General features: G+C 45.2%; 1 protein-coding gene across 1 annotated transcript in view; it reads left to right on the forward strand.

Annotated features, from left to right (window-relative positions):
• Nucleotides 1-17,526, forward strand: part of xrn2 (5'-3' exoribonuclease 2) — a 40,912-nt gene extending 23,386 nt beyond the window's left edge. Inside the window, exons 13-31 of the mRNA XM_061746642.1 lie at nt 115-222; nt 330-374; nt 907-1,047; nt 1,934-1,978; nt 5,545-5,633; nt 5,868-6,003; nt 6,631-6,738; nt 7,602-7,691; nt 8,830-8,902; nt 9,010-9,093; nt 9,378-9,475; nt 10,749-10,828; nt 10,919-10,975; nt 11,940-12,008; nt 12,094-12,240; nt 12,337-12,443; nt 14,710-14,770; nt 14,948-15,167; nt 16,846-17,526. Coding sequence (XP_061602626.1) covers nt 115-222; nt 330-374; nt 907-1,047; nt 1,934-1,978; nt 5,545-5,633; nt 5,868-6,003; nt 6,631-6,738; nt 7,602-7,691; nt 8,830-8,902; nt 9,010-9,093; nt 9,378-9,475; nt 10,749-10,828; nt 10,919-10,975; nt 11,940-12,008; nt 12,094-12,240; nt 12,337-12,443; nt 14,710-14,770; nt 14,948-15,167; nt 16,846-16,908 — 1,821 coding nt within the window. The 3' untranslated portion in view covers nt 16,909-17,526. The remainder of the gene's footprint in view (nt 1-114; nt 223-329; nt 375-906; nt 1,048-1,933; nt 1,979-5,544; nt 5,634-5,867; nt 6,004-6,630; nt 6,739-7,601; nt 7,692-8,829; nt 8,903-9,009; nt 9,094-9,377; nt 9,476-10,748; nt 10,829-10,918; nt 10,976-11,939; nt 12,009-12,093; nt 12,241-12,336; nt 12,444-14,709; nt 14,771-14,947; nt 15,168-16,845) is intronic.
• The last annotated feature ends 6,872 nt before the right edge of the window (nt 17,527-24,398 follow it).

Raw genomic sequence — 24,398 nt, forward strand, 5'->3', positions numbered from 1 at the left:
TATCATCATGGTCCTGGTGCTGGTCCTGGTTCAGGTCCTGGTTCAGGTCCCGGTCCAGGTCCCCCCCCCTGGTTCTCCTGGTTCTGGTTCTAAGGGGTCCCCTCTCCCCCCCAGGGCTACGTGACGGAGCACGGCTACGTGAACCTGGAGAGGGTGGAGATGATCATGCAGGCCGTCGGCGTAGCGGAGGATAATATCTTCAAGAAGCGCAAGGAGGACGACGTACGACTCTTCTCTTTTCCTCTCTTTCCTCTTCCTCTCTTTCCTCTCCTCTCTTAATTCCTCTCCTCCTCCTCCTCCTCCTCACACGTCTGTTGTTCTTCCATCAGGAGGGCTTCCGGAGGAGGAACAAGGAGAAACGGAAGAGGATGAAGGTGAGAACCGGTGATGCTGATGTGGTTACCGTGGTAACCGTGGTAACCTGATCCCTGATGTATCTGGTAACCGTGGTAACCTGGTCCCTGATGTATCTGGTAACCGTGGTAACCTGGTCCCTGATGTATCTGGTTACCGTGGTAACCTGGTCCCTGATGTATCTGGTTACCGTGGTAACCTGGTCCCTGATGTATCTGGTAACCGTGGTAACCTGGTCCCTGATGTATCTGGTTACCGTGGTAACCTGGTCCCTGATGTATCTGTATCCCTCCTTCCCTCATGTATTACTGTGGTAACCATGGTAACCTGTTCTCCCCCCAGACGGAGCACCAGAGACCCTCCTTCCCTCATGTATTACTGTGGTAACCATGGTAACCTGTTCTCCCCCCAGACGGAGCACCAGAGACCCTCCTTCCCTCATGTATTACTGTGGTAACCATGGTAACCTGTTCTCCCCCCAGACGGAGCACCAGAGACCCTCCTTCCCTCATGTATTACTGTGGTAACCGTGGTAACCATATCTCCCCCCAGACGGAGCACCAGAGACCCTCCTTCTTGCCCTCGGGCCAGTTCGCCCCCCAGGCCCTGGGGAGGAGAGACGGACCAGAACCGGTCCAGAACCCCCGGAACCAGGCCTTCAGCATGAGGATGCAGGCGGAGCAGACCAACAAGGTACTGGAGACCAGAACCCCCCAGAACCCCCCAGAACCCCCCAGAACCCCCCACACACACACACACACCCCTACACACAGCTAGACCCCCCCAGAGAACCTGGACCAGAACCAGGTCTACAAGGTACCGGACCCCCCAGGACCCCCCAGACCCCCCCCTAGCAGACCAACAAGGTACCGGACCCCCCAGAACCCCCCAGACCCCCCCCCCACACACACACCCCTACACACACCTAGACCCCCCCCAGAGAACCAGGTCCAGAACCGGTCCAGAACCCCCGGAATCCGGCCTTCAGCATTTTTTATTTGTAACTCGAACTCACGGCCAAACCGTAAAAGCTAGAAAGATAATTTTTGGTCAGAATATAGACATAGGTGTTGTGATTCATAAAATGTGACTTTGACAGGCGTGGTGTGCACAAAATTAGAACGGGGGGGCCAACAGACACGCCAATTCCTGCCTCGCTCTCCATTGACTCTAATGTTAAAAAAAGTTTTCTTCAAAAAAATCTCATTTTTTTTTTAAAAATCTGGGGTTTTCTCACAGTCAGTCCGGAACTTTCCGGAACCTTCCTCATTTCGAGGTTGTTGTTGCCCGGCAACCAGAGCTCAGCTGTTGACTGATTAGGCTGACCCAGAACTGGTCACATGACCCAGTCAGTACAGACTTCATATAGTATAACCTGGAAAATGGAGAAATCTGAACCCAAGGTACTGGACCCCCCAGGACCCCCCAGAACCCCCCAGAACCCACAAGACCAACAGGGTACCAGACCCCCCCCAGAGACCCTGGGTCCCCCTGCCCCCCCAGAGACCCTGGGCCCCCCTGGCCCCCCAGGACTGGGACCAGCAACCGTCCTCACCACCTCTTCTCTGTTTCCATCCAGGATGCTGCTCAGTCCCTGAAGGCCACGCTGAGGAACGGAGGCAACGTAAGTCCACCTTAAATATTACCTTAAACCACCTTAAATATCACCTTAAAGTCCACATTAAATCACCTTAAAGTCCACCTTAAATCACCTTAAATATCACCTTAAAGGCCACATTAAATCACCTTAAATATCACCTTAAAGTCCACATTAAACCACCTTAAAGTCCACCTTAAATATCACCTTAAAGTCCACCTTAAATCACCTTAAATATCACCTTACATTTCACCTTAAACTCATGCAATCTCAATTCATAAAGTACATTTAAAAAAATTATATTACAAGTTCTGTCATCTGCATAGTCAGACAAAAAGCATTGGTCCCAGTAGAGAGCCCTGTGGAACACCACAAAGCATTGGTCCCAGTAGAGAGCCCTGTGGAACACCACAAAGCATTGTTCCCAGTAGAGAGCCCTGTGGAACACCACAAAGCATTGGTCCCAGTACAGAGCCCTGTGGAACACCACAAAGCATTGGTCCCAGTAGAGAGCCCTGTGGAACACCACAAAGCATTGGTCCCAGTAGAGAGCCCTGTGGAACACCACAAAGCATTGGTCCCAGTACAGAGCCCTGTGGAACACCACAAAGCATTGGTCCCAGTAATGAGCCCTGTGGAACACCACAAAGCATTGGTCCCAGTAGAGAGCCCTGTGGAACACCACAAAGCATTGGTCCCAGTAGAGAGCCCTGTGGAACACCACAAAGCATTGGTCCCAGTAGAGCCCTGTGGAACACCACAAAGCATTGGTCCCAGTAATGAGCCCTGTGGAACACCACAAAGCATTGGTCCCAGTAGAGAGCCCTGTGGAACACCACAAAGCATTGGTCCCAGTAGAGAGCCCTGTGGAACACCACAAAGCATTGGTCCCAGTAGAGCCCTGTGGAACACCACAAAGCATTGGTCCCAGTACAGAGCCCTGTGGAACACCACAAAGCATTGGTCCCAGTAATGAGCCCTGTGGAACACCACAAAGCATTGGTCCCAGTAGAGAGCCCTGTGGAACACCACAAAGCATTGGTCCCAGTAGAGCCCTGTGGAACACCACAAAGCATTGGTCCCAGTAATGAGCCCTGTGGAACACCACAAAGCCTTGGTCCTAGTAGAGAGCCCTGTGGAACACCACAAAGCATTGGTCCCAGTAGAGAGCCCTGTGGAACACCACAAAGCATTGGTCCCAGTACAGAGCCCTGTGGAACACCACTAAGCATTGGTCCCAGTAGAGAGCCCTGTGGAACACCACAAAGCATTGGTCCCAGTACAGAGCCCTGTGGAACACCACAAAGCATTGGTCCAGGTAGAGAGCCCTGTGGAACACCACAAAGCATTGGTCCCAGTACAGAGCCCTGTGGAACACCACAAAACATTGGTCCCAGTAGAGAGCCCTGTGGAACACCACAAAGCATTGGTCCAGGTAGAGAGCCCTGTGGAACACCACAAAGCATTGGTCCCAGTAGAGCCCTGTGGAACACCACAAAGCATTGGTCCCAGTAATGAGCCCTGTGGAACACCACAAAGCATTGGTCCCAGTAATGAGCCCTGTGGAACACCACAAAGCATTGGTCCCAGTAGAGAGCCCTGTGGAACACCACAAAACATTGGTCCCAGTAGAGGGCCCTGTGGAACACCACAAAGCATTGGTCCCAGTACAGAGCCCTGTGGAACACCACAAAGCATTGGTCCAGGTAGAGAGCCCTGTGGAACACCACAAAACATTGGTCCCAGTAGAGGGCCCTGTGGAACACCACAAAGCATTGGTCCCAGTAGAGAGCCCTGTGGAACACCACAAAGCATTGGTCCCAGTACAGAGCCCTGTGGAACACCACAAAGCATTGGTCCCAGTAGAGAGCCCTGTGGAACACCACAAAGCATTGGTCCCAGTAGAGAGCCCTGTGGAACACCACAAAGCATTGGTCCCAGTAGAGAGCCCTGTGGAACACCACAAAGCATTGGTCCCAGTAGAGAGCCCTGTGGAACACCACAAAGCATTGGTCCAGGTAGAGAGCCCTGTGGAACACCACAAAGCATTGGTCCCAGTAGAGCCCTGTGGAACACCACAAAGCATTGGTCCCAGTAGAGCCCTGTGGAACACCACAAAGCATTGGTCCCAGTAATGAGCCCTGTGGAACACCACAAAGCATTGGTCCCAGTAGAGAGCCCTGTGGAACACCACAAAACATTGGTCCCAGTAGAGGGCCCTGTGGAACACCACAAAGCATTGGTCCCAGTAGAGAGCCCTGTGGAACACCACAAAGCATTGGTCCCAGTAGAGCCCTGTGGAACACCACAAAGCATTGGTCCCAGTAGAGAGCCCTGTGGAACACCACAAAGCATTGGTCCCAGTAATGAGCCCTGTGGAACACCACAAAGCATTGGTCCCAGTACAGAGCCCTGTGGAACACCACAAAGCATTGGTCCCAGTAGAGAGCCCTGTGGAACACCACAAAGCATTGGTCCCAATAGAGAGCCCTGTGGAACACCACAAAGCATTTGTTTATTTAAAAGGATCCCCATTAGCGGACGCCAAAACCAAAGCTAGTCTTCCTGGGGTCTAAACAATGAAATACAAAATCAAACATACAATCTCAGTTCATAAAGTACATTTAAAAAATAAAAATAAGATTACAAATAAGAAATAAAGAAAGACATCATACACATCATATATAATTTAAACGTAGTCTAGAAGTGGGTATTAATAGTTTTACCGTATTGTCCCGAATATAAGACGACCCCGATTATAAGACGACCCTCTTTTTCAAGACTCAAGTTTGAAGAAAGACTTTTTGAACACCAAATTAAATTTTTATACAGAAAATAATGACAGTACATCTGAAACAAATGATTTTAACAATATATTCAAGAGAAAAAGCATGTTTTTTTGCCTCATTCGAGTCATTATCTTGAAGTTTGCATCATAACTTCTCCTCAGCCGCCGGTTCACCTGCCGATCTTCCACCCTCTTTTCTCCAGATTGTCGCTACGTTTCTCCACTTTCTGTTATCTCTTCTCTTATTTTCTTCTCTTTTCTTTCTTATACTATTTTTTATTTTTCTTCTTCGTGACAGGGGTTGGCTTTGACCTGGGGAGTTAAATTCAGCAATCGTTTTAAAGATATCTGGCGCCATCTAGTGGTGTAAATGGGTATAACATCTAGACCTGAATGTAAGACGACGCCCACTTTTTCAGTCTTATTTGCAAAAAACACTAGGAAATGATGGAAGAAAGAGCTGGTTTAGTCTTTTGATCTGGATATTAACGGGTGTTTTTTGTCGTTCCTGACGGGTGTTTTTGTCGTTCCTGACGGGTGTTTTTTGTCGTTCCTGACGGGTGTTTTTGTCGTTCCTGACGGGTGTTTTTGTCGTTCCTGACGGGTGTTTTTGTCGTTCCTGACGGGTGTTTTTGTCGTTCCTGACGGGTGTTTTTGTCGTTCCTGACGGGTGTTTTTGTCGTTCCCGACGGGTGTTTTTGTTGTTCCTGACGGGTGTTTTTGTTGTTCCTGACGGGTGTTTTTGTTGTTCCTGACGGGTGTTTTTGTTGTTCCAGTCGTCTTGACGGGTGTTTTTGTCGTTCAGTCGTCTGCAGGAAACAGCTCGGAGAACAGAGGAGTCCGGAGGAAAGCTGAGGACAGCGACAGCGATCCAGAACCAGAGGACAACGTCAGGTACTGGGGAGACCCGGTCTGGGGGGGAACTAGGGGTAACCATGGAGTACCCACCGCGGAGTACCCCGCCGCGGAGTACCCACCGCGGTGGGTACTCCATGGTGGTTACTTGGGTCTGGCGTCCAGGTCTGGTACCCAGGTCCAGGTCTGGGGGGTACCTGGGTCTGGTACCCGGGTCCAGGTCCAGGTCTAGGGGGTACCCAGGTCCAGGTCTAACCAGGTCTCTCCCTGCAGGTTGTGGGAGGAGGGCTGGAAACAGAGATACTACAAGAACAAGTTTGATGTTCACGTGACTGACGAGGATTTCAGGAGGAAGGTGGTCCGGTCCTACGTGGAGGGGCTGTGCTGGGTGCTGAGATACTACTACCAGGTTAGTACTAGTACTATAGTACTACTACTACTACTACTACTACCAGGTAAATACTAGTCCTACGTGGAGGGGCTGTGCTGGGTGCTGAGATACTACTACCAGGTTAGTACTAGTACTATAGTACTACTACAACTACTACTACCAGGTAAATATACTACTATAGTACTACTACCAGGTAAAATACTACTATAGTACTACTACCAGGTAAAATACTACTATAGTACTACTACTACCAGGTATTACTACTATACTACTATCAGGTACATACTAGTACTACTAGATGTTTTTCTATTTAATATCTCGTTGACGGACAGAACCATTCATTTATTTCATCCACTAAAATTCAGCACAAAGGGACAAACCTGGTGTTTTGTTCCAGAATCAGGTCCAGAATCGTGTATTTTGTTCTAGAATCAGGCCCAGAATCCTGTGTTTTGGTCCAGAATCAGGTCCAGAATCAGGTCCAGAATCGTGTGTTTTGGTCCAGAATCAGGTCCAGAATCCTGTGTTTTGGTCCAGAATCAGGTCCAGAATCAGGTCCAGAATCGTGTGTTTTGGTCCAGAATCAGGTCCAGAATCGTGTATTTTGGTCCAGAACCGAGTCAGAACCGTATGTTTGTGTTTCAGGGCTGTGCGTCCTGGAAGTGGTACTTCCCGTTCCACTACGCTCCGTTCGCCTCCGACTTCAAGGACATCAAGGGAATGTTCTCCGACTTCGAGAAGGACACCAAGCCGGTAAGAGACGCTAATGCAACTAGCTGGTTCTGAAACCGGTAAGAGACGCTAACGCTAGTAGCTGGTTCTGAAACCGGTGAGAGATGCCGCTAAAGTCTAGGAACTACGAGTAAACCTGCACTCCGAGAACAGAGAGCTCTGCCAGGAACATAAGGCTCTATCAGGTCTTGCAAATAATGCGGAGCTAAGCCGTTTTGGGCTTTATATGCAAGTAATACAATTTTAAATTGGATTCTGAATTTTCTGAATTATGGCCACGCCGTGCCTGACGCTCCTCCCACAAATTGTAGCTACGCGTCGTGAGGTCGCAGACCGAGAGGGCTGTGATTGGTTCGCTTGGTACAAACATATTTCCAGTTCCGGTTCGTGAAGCAGTCGTGAACTTTCAGCCTCTTTTCTTCGTGTGTGTCATTTATTATTTATTTTTTTGGCACAATAGTTGTCCTTATCTCTCTGATTCACTGTGACCGGAAAAGTTGGATAAACCATTCAGGAAAAGATTGCCACCTAGCGGTCGCGCTGGGTTTTGCACCAACGTCAAATGGAGTGTTGGAGAAGTCCGACGGCGTTGCGGTGACGGCGTAGGCACGGCGTTGGTTTAACGCAGAGCCATAATTCAGGCTTAACCTGGACCACAAACTAAAGCCACCTAGCTAGTTTCCAGGTAGTAGCTAGTTTCCTGCTAGTTAGCTCGTTGCTAACCTCTTTTCCCTACAGTTTAAACCCCTGGAGCAGCTCATGGGAGTGTTTCCTGCTAGTTAGCTCGTTGCTAACCTCTCTTCTGTTTCAGTTCAAGCCTCTGGAGCAGCTCATGGGAGTGTTTCATGCTAGTTAGCTCGTGGCTAACCTCTCTTCTGTTTCAGTTTAAACCTCTGGAGCAGCTCATGGGAGTGTTTCCTGCCGCCAGCGGGAACTTCCTTCCTGTTTCCTGGAGGCAGCTGATGATGAGCGCGGTAAGTCTAAGGCAGCCCCCGGGGCTGGCACTCAGCAGGCACGCCGATTTTTTCCAGTGGCCAGCCGCGGTACTGCAACAGAAAATCCCATGGGGCCCAGAAAGCTTTTTTCCCATAGACCGCAATAGTAAAAGAGAAGCCTCTAAAACTGTTCACAGGAACCTCCAGCTGTAATCACCGGCAATTATTAATCTCTGTATTCTATATTTTTAAGTCATGGACGTTATATCCGTCAAAAATGTTTTATAACGGCCAGAAAAGTCAAAGAAAAGTCTCTTTCTGGGCGTGACGTCACGGCTGACGTCACAGCCGTGTCCGTGCATTCCACGGATGTTTATATTAATATATATTATGTAATTATATTATATTAATACATTAATAATATATGTAATACTATACATGTAATAATATACATTAATTAATATATTATATTAATATATATTATGTAATTATATTAACACATTAATAATATATGTAATAATATACATTAATGAATATATTATATTAATACATATTATATAATTATATTATATTAATACATTAATAATATATGTAATAATATACATTAATTAATATATTATATTAATATATATTATACAATTATATTAATACCTACATTAATAATATATGTAATACTATACATGTAATAATATACATGAATTAATATATTATATTAATATATGTTATATAATTATATTAATACATTAATAATATATGTAATACTACACATGTAATAATATACATTAATTAATATATTATATTAATATATATATTATGTAATTATATTATATTAATACATTAATAATATATGTAATACTATACATGTAATAATATACATTAATTAATATATTATATTAATACATATTATATTAATACTCGCGTCATTGCCCCGGGGCATGATGGGAGGAGACTCAACTGCGCATGCTCTATGGGCCGCATAACGCGGAAGTCAGAGATTTTTTCGGCGTATGCGCTGGCTGAGCAGAATGCATTGAAATGAATGGGCGGCCATTTTCAATTTCCCATCCAGTTCTATAATACATCTATGGTCTAAGGCCCCGCCCCCTTCGCTGTCTCTGAACGATTCGTTGCTACGGCGACGCTCTGTGTTCTAATATTATGGGATGTTTCCCTCCAGGACTCCTCCATCATCGACTTCTACCCCGACGACTTCGCCATCGACCTGAACGGGAAGAAATACGCCTGGCAGGGTGAGTCGGTCCGGCGGTGGAGGTGTCTCGGCCTCACGGCGGCGTTGCCATGGAAACGGTGGTAGAATATTATGGGATGTACTAAACAAATCTCTGCTCGTCTTTAGGCGTGGCCTTGCTGCCCTTCGTGGACGAGCGGCGGCTCCGGACGGCGCTGGCCGAGGTTTACCCCGACCTCAGCTCCGAGGAAGGTGAGTCGCCCCAAACCGACCAAAGTGCTGGACAAGTGAAAGAAAGAATTAAAAACAAAACAGGACGACGTAAAAAACACATACTCCAGGCAGACAGGAAAACTTCTGTTAGGGTGGATTTAAACCATTCCAGATCCTCTGATGCAGCACAGCGTTCCAGACGGGAGCTGTGGACACACCTGTGTCTCCAGTAACTGTCTCTTGTCTCACCTGTCTCACCTGTCTCTTGTCTCACCTGTCTCTTGTCTCACCTGTCTCTTGTCTCACCTGTCTCTTGTCTCCAGCCCGCAGGAACAGTCTGGGAAGTGACGTCTTGTTCGTTGGGAGGAATCACCAGCTGTTCTCCTTCATCCAGGAGCTTTACAGAGACGAGAGCAGTGAGGTAATTAATGTCTGTCTGTCCATCCCTGATCCCTCTATCTCCATCTCCTCCTCCATCTCTTTCTAGTTAAACCTAGTTTTCTCTTCCGGCTCTCGACGAAGGCGGACGCTTTTCTGCTCCTCTCCCTTATCTATCTGCCCTGCTGCTGCTTTTGTCCTGTCTCTTCTTTTCACTCCTCCCAAACTCTACAATCATGGAATTGATTAACTGGTCTCTCAGCACAATCAGAAGTCAGGGGGTAAGGGAGCCCTCCTGCCCCGATGGGATGTTTTTTACTGGATACTCAATGGATTCCTACAAATACTGGAAGCCTTTGTGCCTCAAGATTCTGTCTGTCGAGGACGTTGAAGATGCTTCATAATTGGATTTATGATAGCAGGATTTCTCCTGATCGGAAGAGGGGGATTCCTGGTCTACCGACAAACGCGTAAGTGGTCGACAGCTGTTCTGGCTCTTTCAGAGCTGCCGGACGTGGCTGAAGGATCAAGCAAGGTGACCAACACTCAGACTTTAACGTTGGGGGAGCAAAGCCGTAAGCTGGATGTGATTCTTGAACAGAATCTCAGGCTGGCGGCGTCTTTGAGCTCATTGGCAAGATGGATAAGACCTTGGAGAAGTTGGAAGCTCGGCTTGGCGGGAATTGATCACAAATTCATCTGATTGGAGTCGCCTTGATGAACCAGAGACTGAAGGCAGACGGAACATTACTGAGTCTGTTTTCAATATAATTGTTGATTCTATAATCTGACCTTGACAGGGCGGTTTGGCCGATCGCTGTAGTCACAATCTCCCTGGTGGAATGTAAACAAGGGACTCTGCCCCCACTAGCCCTCCCCTCTCAGGAACATCTGTGGACCTGTTTCATCTTCTCACTGTGTATTTAAACACAGGGTGAAGATGCCTTTCCCCTCCTCCATCTCTAATCCCTCCATCTTTCCTCCTCCATCTCTGATCTCTCCATCTTTCCTCCATCTCTGATCTCTCCATCTTTCCTCCATCTCTGATCTCTCCATCTTTCCTCCTCCATCTCTGATCTCTCCATCTTTCCTCCATCTCTCATCTCTCCATCTTTCCTCCTCCATCTCTGATCTCTCCATCTTTCCTCCATCTCTAATCCCTCCATCTTTCCTCCTCCATCTCTAATCTCTCCATCTTTCCTCCATCTCTGATCTCTCCATCTTTCCTCCTCCATCTCTGATCTCTCCATCTTTCCTCCATCTCTGATCTCTCCATCTTTCCTCCTCCATCTCTGATCTCTCCATCTTTCCTCCAGGCCACCCAGATGCCAGCAGAACTTTGCCACGGGATCCAGGGGATGTTGACTCTGGACCAGGACCCGGTTCTGCCAGACCAGTAGGTCCAGTTCTCTCTCTCTCTCTGTCCCCCGTCCCCCCGTCATCTCTCCATCATCTCTCCATCATCTCTCCATCTCTCTCTCCTCAGACCCGTGACGTCCCCCATCCCCACGCTGAGAGACATCTCCCACAACAGCGCCATCTGGTGAGTCTGACTCCGTCTCCAGAGCGTCCAGAGCGTCAATTTGAAGTTTAGAGAATATCAATTTTATGCAAAAGAGGGGCGGCGACACCAAGGCAGCGTCCAATCACAGTCCGGGATTCCCGAAGCGAGAAGCCTTAATGCAGATTGTACTTTTGTGTAGAAACGTACACTCATTCACATGCACACATGAGCAGAGCTGTGCACATACACACTAACTTTATCAGGAATTATTTCATCCAGCAAACTGATATTTTTGATTATTTGACCGATTTTCCGCTATCGTTCCACCCCTCCTTCATCCGGGGGGTGCAGAACTCCGTCAGAGTTGAAATTACTTTTCTTTCTCCAACTTTCTCCTGAGGTCCTGACGTACACGGTTTCGTACAGGGTTTCCTACAGGGTTTCCTACAGGGTTTCCTACAGGGTTTCCTACAGGGTTTCGTACAGGGTTTCGTACAGGGTTTCGTACAGGGTTTCGTACAGGGTTTCCTAGACTAGAGAGTCCCCTAGACTAGAGAGTTCCCTAGACTAGAGAGTTCCCTAGACTAGAGAGTTCCCTAGACTAGAGAGTTCCCTAGACTAGAGAGTTCCCTAGACTAGAGAGTTCCCTAGACTAGAGAGTTCCCTAGACTAGAGAGTTCCCTAGACTAGAGAGTTCCCTAGACTAGAGAGTTCCCTAGACTAGAGAGTTCCCTAGACTAGAGAGTCCCCTACAGAGTTCCCTAGACTAGAGAGTCCCCTACAGAGTTCCCTAGACTAGAGAGTCCCCTACAGAGTTCCCTAGACTAGAGAGTTCCCTAGAGAGTCCCCTAGACTAGAGAGTCCCCTACAGAGTTCCCTAGACTAGAGAGTTCCCTAGCTTAGAGTCTTTCTCTCTCCAAAAATAGTTTTTCCCTCCCAAAGAGTCTTTCTGTCTCCAAAAGAGTTTTTCTCCAGACTCTAAACCGTTTCCTCTGGTCCTCAGCGTGAACTTCAAGGACCCCCAGTTCGCCGACGGCTTCGTGTTCAAGGCCGTGCTGCTTCCCGGAGCCAAGTAGGACCGGATTCTTCTACAGATTTATCCCTCAAAGGGGGTGTGGGGGTCTACGTGGTCCTGACTCTCTTCTGTCCTGTTCCAGGATCCCCACCAAGGTCCTGAAGCCTGGGGACTGGGAGAGGGGTAACCGGGGCGGCCGGGGGGGCCGCGGGTCCTGGAGACCCCAGCTGGGCTTCAACCCCAACAGACAGCAGGTCCACCTGGACCAGTCCGCCTTCAGGGCCCTCAGGTAGGTCTAAGGGAACCATGGAGGGTCTAACGGGACCGGGGGGAGGTTTAACAGGTCCTGGTCTAGTCCAGGTCTAACAGAGTCTCTCTCCTGCAGCCACAGCGTGAGGGGATCCCAGCAGGGCCAGTACAGCAGCGCCCCCCCACCCAGCAGCTACAACCAGGGGGGGTACCGGGCCCACGGCAGCAGCCAGAACTTCCAGCGTAAGTCCCGATAATCCAGAACCAGCATCAACGTTCATTTGCTGATGATACGCTGTTGTATCTGTGTATGAAGATGAACCAGAACCGTTAGCTAAACTTCAGTCTGAGGGACATCAAGGACCGGCTGTCTGGAAATGTTATTGTTAAGGTCCTCAAATCAACATTCATAACCAGGAAAACACAAGAGACTGTTGGAATGATTTTTCAGGCCTTCTGCGCAGAAGGGAAGCAAAGTCGGAGCCTTGCAGAGCAACATGGCCCTCTATGGCTCTCGACGAAATGCTTGCTGGCTCCTTCTTTGCATCAGCTTTTATTGAGAAAACTGTGACAGGAATATGACCATATTTGGTAGACAATGAACAGACTTTGGGCTTACAAAGACACACATGTGACTTTTCAGTTAAAGGAGACCTATTATGGCATTTAATGTATATTTTAAACAGGCCTTGAATGTCTTAAAAACAATCTAAAGCTTGTTTTTTCTACATAAATCATAAATCCAGCCTGTGGGCCCTGTCACTAGTTTTACCGCTTCTAAAGCCTTTTTCTGCGCCTCATTTTTAGGGAAGGGGGGGGTATGATAATGAGGCTCTGTGCTGATTGGCTCCCTGAATGACGTGTAGCAGGGGAGGAGAATAAACCTCGCTCCGCCAGAGCAGCCCGAGCCTGTAAATTATCACAACACTGAATTTTCACAAATGGAAACTTTATTGTTAAAAAAATAAAATATGAGTTCTATATAAATGACATTTATGCACTATTTAAGCCGGATCTACCCGGCGGATGCTGAACGCTGGCCCCGGAGCCACGCCGGGCGCCCGGCGTGGCTCCGGGGCGCATCGACCGTTACCGGGGATCAAACCGACAGATTTCGCTGAAAATGTCGGAGGGTGAAGCTGGTCCAGCCTGGGACGTACCCCAGAAATCCCTGCTCCCAAAGCGGCTGGGAACCTGGACAATTTAGTCGGAAACCCCGCTTTGGAAACCAGGAAGTAAGCTGGAGCAGCGCGCATCACCGCGGCTTTAACCAGGGAATCTGACCGGTTCCGACCGGCCGGGACCGCAGGAACCGGCCTGGACTGGTGGCAGGGACTCCCGGGGACCGACCAGCGGAATTTCAGCCGGATCTACCTGGCGGATGCTGCGCGACGGGCGCCGCAACCCCACGGCCGGCGCACAGATCCGCTCCGGGGCGCATCCGCGGCGCATCGCCCGTTACCGGGGATCAAACCGACAGATTTGGCTGGAAATCGGTGAGGGTGAAGCTGGTCCAGCCTGGGACAGACCCCCGAGGACCCAGCTCCCAAACCACCCGGGAACCTGGATGATTTAACCCGGATCCGCTCCGCCGCGGCGCCGCGTCCGACTGGCTGAAGGAAGCTCCGCTCCAGCAGCGGAGAGAGCTGGTTGTGGGCGTGGTTTCAGCAGCGGAGGATGAACCTATGGAAATGAGCGCCTATGGTGACGTCACCCTAGGCGCAGATTCAGAATGGCTCAAAAAAAGGTCACGTGACACTGGGGGACTCTGTACGGCGGGGGTCAGAGACCCTGCAGAATTCCATGGTATTTTGTCTCCCCTGTGCTGGCAGGGTGAGGGGAGACCACTTTATATATGTTAAAACAAGAAAAAACTGTTTTTCATAATAGGTCCCCTTTAAAGAGGAACTTAATCTTGGATGTCAGGGCAACAGACATCCTTAAAGGAGCTTGAGGCAGGATTTATGAAAATAATTCGTATACGTTTGAAGTTTTCTAGTAATAATGTCAGATGAAGCGTTCCAAACCCAAAAGAATGATCCTCTAGTGTATCTCTCCTTTACCTTGAACAGGCTGTTGCTGCAAAATGTGCTGCAGTGCTGGGGCCGAATTTCCCGCGCTGTCCTGCGGATGTGACGTCACATGACGCTGCATGTGCGTTCTCCCCGTTCTCCCGTGCCGGCTTCTCTGTTGGCTGCAGTACCCCCAACGGCCGTCGTGGTGAAGGGTGGCGCTAGAGAGTCTCATTTCTTAAAAGGAGCCTCATGCTCCTTTAACAAACAAAGGTCAAGGGGTGAAATGGCTTCCTGACTAAAAACAGGAACTCTGAGGAACAACCTTCATTTTAACCCCCTGAGTATATCAAAAATATGTGATGGTTCATAAGGACAGAAACTAGTTCAGAAGTTTGATTAATCTCACAGTTCTGCTTCTAAATTCAGATAAAACAGATTATCTTTGATCCAAAGCATCTTGTGAAACATCTCATGAACATCTCTGTCGTCCTCAGATTCCAGACAGACCTCCCTGATGGGGGCGCCCCCGTCCTTCCACCAGCCGCAGTTCCAACGGTGAGTGTTCCAGCCGCCGGTACCGCGGCCCGGCGGCACCGCAGCGGTTTCAGTCTTTTATATACGTCAAACTGACATTTTTCTAACCAACGTCAAACGGGGATCTTTGTAAACGTCAAACGGAGATCTTTCTCGACATAAAACAGAGATCTTTCTAAAGGTAAATTGTGTCCCCAGGCCCCAGCAGCAGCAGCAGCAGCAGCAGCAGCAGCAGCAGTTCCAGTCCGGGGGCCACGGCTGGGACCGGGCCCTGCAGCAGCAGAGAGGTTCCTACCAGCAGAACCGGGACCGCGGGGGGGCCGACGCCAGTTCTTACCAGCAGCACTACGAGCAGCGCCGAGACGACTGGGCCCCCCGCCGGGACGAGCGCCGGGACGACCGCGGGTCACGGCATCAGGTTAGTTTGATCCAAATGATCCAGAATCTCTGAAACCATAGACCCGGTCCTGGTCCCCCCGTCCCAGGACCGGGTCTCTAACCTGAGACTTGGTTTCTAGTGGTTCCAGGAACTCATCCATCTGGGGGTTTTCAGTCAAAACCTGCAGACTTTTATTTACACATGAAATCGCTCGATCTCGCTGCTCAACACTGATGCTAAGATTCTGGCGACGGTCCTAGCCCTCAGACTGGACGAAGCCCTTCCTCACATAATATCCACTGATCAAACAGGTTTTATCAAAAACCACCAATCGTTCTTCAATGTCCGACACCTACTCGATGTGCTGTATCCGCCTTCTCCCGACCGAACTCCAGAGTGTAGTGTTTTCTATTGAAGCTGAGAAGGCGTTCGATCGTGTTGAATGTAGATATTTGGGCCCAGTCCCCCCTAGTCCTACTTCACATCACTACCCCTAAATGTTACCGTTCCCGTGAGGGTAGTGGTTCCCAATTCCTCTTTCCACCTAGTGGCTGAATCTGGCCCTACGGATCGAGGGATTTCCGACGCTGATTAGCTGATCTAGGGACAGAAACATTTCCCAGAATGCTTTTCGTCTGCGGACTGAATAAAAAAAAAAACATGGTGGACATTTCTTATTTTTTAGTGAATAAAATCAATATTTTGAGTTAGTTTCTGCATAAAAATGCGTTTTGATTACACTTCCAGCGAGAAATTTATATTTTACTTTCATAATATTCACTCAGTGAATGTACATAATCACTCGCTCGCTCGTTGTTGTGAAGTCTTTTTCAAACCTCGCCAGAATAAAGGCTGATTTATGGTTCCGCGTTACACCAACGCAGAGCCTACGGCGTAGGTTACGCGGCGACGCGCGCCGTGCCGTACCGTATGCCGTACCCTACGCCGTATGCCGACCTGTACGCCGTGCCGTACGCCGCACCCTACGCCGTAGGCTCTGCATCGATTTAACGCAGAACCATAAATCCGCTCCCGAGCCGGCAGGCTTTCTCATCCCCCGAAAATATCGGATCAAATTTCTTACCAGGCGTTATTTGGATAAACTGAGCCCAGGTTGGGGATCTTAACGGTTACTTTTACACCTGGAAAAAATATTAAAACTTAATAAAGTGGCATATTAACAGCGCTTTTTAGGGGTAATGGTAGAAAGTAAGGGGTGTATTGGGATTGGCCCTTGTTTTTAGTTCTGGATAAGTTTGACTTTGGCCCTTTGTTTATAGGCTGGATCAAGCTGCTCTCTGCTGCCCCCACTGCATCGGTTCAGACTAATGGCATCACTCCCCAACCGTTTATGCTAGGCCGGGAACACGTCAAGTTCCCACTGAGCCAGACTCTTTTAGTTTTGGCTCTAGAGCCGCCTGCAGTCGCGCTCAGAGAAAATCCTGGCGTCGCAGGGGCGAGTAGAACGTAAAGTCTCTCCATATGCTGACGACCTCTTGCTCTACGTCTCGAGCCAACACGTTCCTTATCTGCGGCGCCGTCTCTGTTTGGCAAATTTACGCCCCTGTCGGGCTAAAAAATTTACAAAAAATTAACAAATGTTTTACTGGGATTTCCTTCTGGTCTCGGTCTCAACTCTTCAGTTACCAGAAGTTCAAATGTTTATTTTAACTTTCATCATTTTAAATGTTCTAACGCTCGTCTCTTTGGTTCCCAGGGCTTCACGTCGGGCCGCGGCTACCCGGCGCCCCCGCCCTCCCGGAGGTACAACTGGCAGTGAGGCCCGCGGCTAGGCTAACCCTCCCCTTCCCCGCCGGGCCGGCTAGCCTAGCCACGGCTAGCCCCTCCCCCCCTCCCCCTCCAGGAGGTACAACTAGCAATGAGCCCACGGCTAGCGCCCCCTCCTCCAGGCCACGGCTAGCTGGGCCGCGGCTAGGCTAACCCCCCCTCCTCGCCAGACCGCGGCTAGGCTAACCCCCCTCCCTAACTGAGGCCCGCCGGACAACGGCTAGCCGGGCCGCGGCTAGGCTAACCCCCCCTCCCTAACTGAGGCCCGCCGGACCGCGGCTAGCCCCGCGGCTAGGCTAACCCCTCCAGCCGCCGGGTTTTCTGGGACTGGAACCTGTTTTTAGTGAAACTGTCATTTTTCTTATCTCACCGTCTTTGTTCCTGTTTTTCATCTTTGTTTCTGAACCTGGCATGTATTTGTGGTTTTTACGAGACGCCTGAAGGCGTCGCGCGGCGCTAGTAGTGCTACTAGCCGCTACTAGCGGCTACTAGCGCCACTAGCGCTGCTAGCGGTGCAGGACGGAAGTCCGAGCTTCTTTTTGAGAGAATTTTCTCCAGCTGGTCCAGTTTAGAGAAACAGAACTAATGGAATAAAAGACTGTTGCTACAAGTTCGTCTGAGAGTCTTCCTGACGCCGGGGGGTCGGACCGCTGGGGGGTTAGTAGTAATATTATTATTATTATTTATTATTCATTATTATTATTATTGTTATTATTATCATTATTATTCATTATTATCATTATTATTATTATTCATCATTATTATTATTCATTATTATTATTATTCATTATTATTATTCATTATTATCATTATTATTATCATTATTATCATTATTATTCATTATTATTATTCATTATTATTCATTATTATTATTATCATTATTATCATTATTATCCTTATTATTATTATCATTATTATCATTATTATTATTATTATCATCATTATCATTATTATTATTATCATTATTATCATTATTATTATTAATATTATTAGGTTCCCAGCAGCAGCAGCTTGTGTGAAGCCGTATTGAAATTGCAACTATTATTTTATCCGAAAACAATAGCGTTTTTGAGCCGCATAACTTACTCAGAAACTTGTCACGCACGTCCCATGTAGCGAAAAATGACGTATTTTAATAGTGTCAAAAAGGGGCGTGGCCTAACGGCTCAACAGCGCCCCCACCCCACGAACATCGGTACACACCTGTATCATGTCGCAACTTAAAGAAAAGTCTCTTGGCGCCCAAACCTAACGGGAAGTCGGCCATTTTGAATTAATCGTGTCATTTTGGCGCAATTTATGCCATTTTCACGTGTCGTACTTTAACGAACTCCTAGCAGGATCGTCGCTCAGCGGACACAAAAGACGTTAACGATGAAAAGTTATCCGTTTTCCTGAAATGCTTGCAGCTTTAATTATTATTGCTTTAGTTTCCATTTAATTGAAACTTTTGATTAAAAAAAATGCAGAAAATGTAATTTTTCCAGCAGTTTGGATGAATTTGAACTTTTCCCTCCAGCTGGTTAAACATTCACGTCGATTCTTAACTCCAGCACCAACAGACCAGAATAAAACTGAATAAAACATTGTGTCTGAATAAAAACTTTAAATTCAAATATTACTCTGCAGCCTCGGTGCTTTATTTTAGATTACTGGATTATCTTAGTTTTTCACAATTTATTTAAATTTCTTTTTTTGTTTAATGAATTTTTGGCACGAAAACCATTAACAGTATAAATGCACTTATGAATTATAATGCATACAATTATTTAAATTTTAATGGATGCTCATCCTGCAGACGCATCTTTGATGATTTGATTCTTTCTTGTGGATTTAATCACCCGTCAATCATCACCTGTCAATCATCCGTTGCGTCCAAACTCCAGAACAAAGATCTTTTATTGAGCGAGTTCTTCTGATCGATCAGATTTCTGAGTTTAAAATCTGCAACAATCATTAACAGAATCACCACCAACAAAGATTGTTTATTTACAGATGCAGCACTTTGATTCTGTCCAATAATAATATTAAACTGTTGAGTCTTCTAATATGTTTAATAGAGTCCTCTATTAAACATCCAGAGTCTTCAGCTCCGGTTCCAGGTTCTGGTTCCGACCTGTATAATATATATTAAATATAAAACTATTTTCTCCTAATACTGTTTTTAAATGTTCCAAATAAAAATAAATAAAATTCATGTTTTTAATTCTTTCTCGATATCAGTCTAACAGAAAACATGGAACTCTCCTCAGCCGGGGAGATGCTGCTGTCCACCGTCCCATCAGCAATGTCACATCTGGTTTCTTCTTCTGTTGCATTTTTTCTCTGGATTTTTGGTTGTGATCCTGTAAAATATGAGGATTTGCTGCTCTGGATTCTTTTCATTTTTTCATTCATTTGACTGACTGTATCTTTTATTTTGGCGGGCCGGAAGTCAGACTTTTGGAATGCAAGAAAATCCGGTTGGTTTTCAAAATAAAACTTTTCTGTGGGCGCGACTCGCTCCCGGTATCAAAACCACACACAAGCAGAACACGGAATCTGTGTATTTTGGTTGTTATTACTTTCTAATAATTACGATGTAATGGTGAAAATACTTTGGGTGGGGGGTAAATATCGTCCCCACCGAGGATAAAAATAATTCACAGGGTACGACGTGTAAACCAGAGGGGAAAATCCCCACCATCCCCACCCTCAGTATAAGTATTAGTACTAATATTAGTACAAGTATTCTTTATTCAGATCCCCATTAGCTTCCGCTGCAGCGGTTGCTAATCTTCCTGAGGTCCACATAAAATCATACAGCACTAAGAAAATACAAGCGTACGTAAAACACAAACATCAACGACAGCTTGTCATCAAACAAATTAACAAATAATTGTGATCATTGTTTCAAATCTAAACGATGTACAGACTCAGGAGTTTAGTCCTAAATAAACACGCGTTAGTCGTGGTTTCTCTCATCAGTTTCTGTTTGAGTGGTTTTTAAATAGGTCTTTGATTCTGATTTATTTAATACGTAGATAATAAATTACACGTGTGGATTAGATAAGATATTCCTAGATGACTGAGTTGTTGAGCTGATTTGATTTAGGGAAGACAAGAAGTACAAGTATTAGTACTAATATTAGTACAAGTACAAGTATTAGTACTAATATTAGTACAAGTACAGGTATTAGTACTAATATTAGTACAAGTATTAGTACAAGTATTAGTACTAATATTAGTAAAAGTACAAGTACAGGTACAAGTATTAGTACTAATATTAGTACAAGTACAAGAACATGTACAAGTATTAGTACTTAAATTAGTATAAGTACTAATATTAGTACAAGTACAAGTATTAGTACTAATATTAGTAAAAGTACAAGAACATGTACAAGTATTAGTACTTAAATTAGTATAAGTACTAATATAAGTACAAGTATTAGTACTAATATTAGTATAAGTACAAGTATTAGTACTAATATTAGTACAAGTATTAGTACTAATATTAGTACACGTATTAGTACTAATATTAGTACAAGTATTAGTACTAATATTAGTACAAGTATTAGTACTAATATTAGTACAAGTATTAGTACTAATATTAGTAAAAGTACAAGTACATGTACAAGTATTAGTACTAATATTAGTACAAGTATTAGTACTAATATTAGTACAAGTATTAGTACTAATATTAGTACAAGTACAAGTATTAGTACTAATATTAGTAAAAGTTCAGGTACAAGTATTAGTACTAATATTAGTACAAGTACAAGTATTAGTACTAATATTAGTAAAAGTTCAGGTACAAGTATTAGTACTAATATTAGTACAAGTATTAGTACTAATATTAGTACAAGTATTAGTACTAATATTAGTACACGTATTAGTACTAATATTAATACAAGTACAAGTATTAGTACTAATATTAGTACAAGTATTAGTACTAATATTAGTACAAGTATTAGTACTTAAATTAGTACAAGTACAAGTATTAGTACTAATATTAGTACACGTATTAGTACTAATATTAGTACAAGTATTAGTACTAATATTAGTACACGTATTAGTACTAATATTAATACAAGTACAAGTATTAGTACTAATATTAGTACAAGTATTAGTACTAATACTAGTACAAGTATTAGTACTAATATTAGTACAAGTATTAGTACTAATATTAGTACAAGTATTAGTACTAATATAAGTACAAGAACATGTACAAGTATTAGTACTTAAATTAGTACAAGTACAAGTATTAGTACTAATATTAGTACACGTATTAGTACTAATATTAGTACAAGTATTAGTACTAATATTAGTACAAGTATTAGTACTAATATTAGTACAAGTATTAGTACTAATATTAGTACTAATACGTGTACTAATATTAGTACACGTATTAGTACTAATATTAGTACACGTATTAGTACTAATATTAGTACACGTATTAGTACTAATATTAGTACAAGTATTAGTACTAATATTAGTACACGTATTAGTACTAATATTAGTACACGTATTAGTACTAATATTAGTACACGTATTAGTACTAATATTAGTACTAATACGTGTACTAATATTAGTACACGTATTAGTACTAATATTAGTACACGTATTAGTACTAATATTAGTACACGTATTAGTACTAATATTAGTACAAGTATTAGTACTAATATTAGTACACGTATTAGTACTAATATTAGTACACGTATTAGTACTAATATTAATACAAGTACAAGTATCGATTACTGTAATGCTCTCCTCACTGGCCTCCCAACCAAACTCACCAACAAACTACAACTCATTCAGAACTCGGCCGCCCGGATCATCACCCGCATCAAGTCATCTGACCACATCACCCCCGTTCTTATCCAACTCCACTGGCTCCCAGTCCAATACCGTATCATTTATAAAAACCTCCTCCTCACCCACAAAGCCCTTCACAACCTAGCCCCCACCTACCTCTGTGACCTACTGAAAGAATACACCCCCTCCCGTACCCTCCGCTCAACCTCTGCTGGACTTCTTTCCACTCCCACCTCACACCTTAGCAGCATGGGTGCCCGAGCTTTCAGTTGTACGGCACCCAGACTCTGGAACTCCCTCCCCCCACACATAAGACAAATAGACTCCATCACCACATTCAAAACACAACTCAAGACTCACCTGTTCAAACTTGCCCATTCACTTTGACCGGTCACCACACACTACCTCCCACCATACTGTTCTGTTATCTGTACTGTTGCTCCTTGATTGTATGTATTGTGTATGTGTGTATGTATTATAATTTCTACTGTATTACTATTATATTTCCTGTATTGTATTGTTTGTTTTTATTCTGTAAGGTGACCTTGGGTGACATGAAAGGCGCCGTTAAATAAAATGAATTATTATTATTATTATTATTAGTACTAATATTAATACAAGTACAAGTATTAGTACTAATATTAGTACAAGTATTAGTACTAATATTAGTACAAGTATTAGTACTAATATTAGTACAAGTATTAGTACTAATATTAGTACAAGTATTAGTACTAATATTAGTACAAGTACAGGTACAAGTATTAGTACTAATATTAGTAAAAGTTCAGGTACAAGTATTAGTACTAATATTAGTACAAATACAAGTATTAGTACTAATATTAGTACAATTATTAGTACTAATATAAGTACAAGTACAATTATTAGTACTAATATAAGTACAAGTACAAGTATTAGTACTAATATTAGTACAAGTATTAGTACAAGTACAGGTACAAGTATTAGTACTAATATTAGTAAAAGTTCAGGTATTAGTACTAATATTAGTACAAGTACAAGTATTAGTACTTATATTAGTACAAGTACAAGTACTAGTACTAATATTAGTACAAGTATTAGTACTAATATTAGTACAAGTACAAGAACATGTACAAGTATTAGTACTTAAATTAGTATAAGTACAATAATTAGTACTAATATTAGTACAAGTACAAGTATTAGTACTAATATTAGTACACGTATTAGTACTTATATTAGTACAAGTATTAGTACTAATGTACATTCCTTTTTCTTGGACAGCTGTCATGGCACCTGTGACTGGCAGTGCCACGGCTCGTCTCCTGCTGTATAGCGTTCTAATGGTCATTTTCTCCACATATGTGATCATATCAGCCCGTATTTCATATGGATGTGTCTCAGCTTTACGGATCTATGATCGGGACGCTCTGTTTCGCATCAAGGAGTCTATGGAGGGCATGTTTGATACACGGGGCAGGTACAAACAAGCGTTTCCTCCTCCCTTTTTCATCAACCCCGACTCACCTGAGTTCTGGCTGCTTTGTCGGGCTCCGGGCCCAGTCCGCAAGAAATCAAGGAGAAGAGGCTCGCGCTCTGGTGTCCAGGTGAAGCGACGACGCGCTGCAGCACGCCTGGGTTCTGCCATCGTCGGCCATGGACAACGTGCAAGGTGTCTGCGCCGGGTCCCTCTCCTCAATGTGTGCGACAGCACATTCATGCTTTCGTCTGCTTGGACCACAAGGACAGTCTTGGAGCCTACACAGCGCTGGAGTAGTGGTCAATGGTCCTCATCGCCTCCACGCTCTTCCGTGTTTACACCGGCTCCCGCACGGCCCAGCTGGAGGCCACGTGACCGCTGGACGTGCCTTCGACCAATCCCGATGCGCTCCACGAACACTACCTCCCTGACGTCATCGACCCTGCATATCGGCCTGCTGAATGCCCGGTCTATTGCAAATAAATCCTTCTCTCTGAACGATCTTTTCACAAGAGAAAAGCTGGATTTAATGTGTCTTTCGGAGACATGGCAGAGAGAGGAAGAGTTTATTCATCTAAATGAACTCTGTCCAGTTGGCTGCTCTGTTGTCGGGAAACCTGCCGTCGTGGGGGGGGTCTGGCCGTTATATATAAGGACAGTTGCACATGCAAAATGACCCAGACCCAGGATTTGACTTCATTTGAGTCCCAAATGGTCATGGTGGGATCTTCAAATCCATTCTGCTGTGTGTCAATCTACCGTCCCCCTGGACCTGCTGCTGTGTTTTTGAAGGATTTTAGTGACTTTTTATCCTCCATAATAAAGTTGGAATCTGTTCTTATCCTTGGAGATTTTAACCTTCATGTTGATGACAGCTCATCTTGCTCCGCAAAGGAACTTTTATCATTGACTGAAGCTTTTAACTTTGAGCAACATGTTTCTGAGCCCACACACCAGAAATGCCACATTTTAGACTTAGTTTTTACCCTTGGACTAGACATTTTCTAATGTATCTGTGCAGGACGTCCAGCTCAGTGATCATTGTCTTGTTCAGTTTGATCTCCACTTCAGCCCTGAGCCTAAGCCCATAGAAGCTAGGTCTCAGAGGCGTGTTATTTCTGCTAATACTGCAGACAGTTTCTCTGCCATGTTTGACCCTCTTTTGTTTATGGACTGCCTTGATGTGGACAATTTTACTCAGTGTTTTACCAACCATTGTGTCAAAATTCTGGATC

This window comes from Cololabis saira, chromosome 18, assembly GCF_033807715.1.
Source record: "Cololabis saira isolate AMF1-May2022 chromosome 18, fColSai1.1, whole genome shotgun sequence".
NCBI classification, from domain to species: Eukaryota; Metazoa; Chordata; class Actinopteri; order Beloniformes; family Belonidae; genus Cololabis; species Cololabis saira.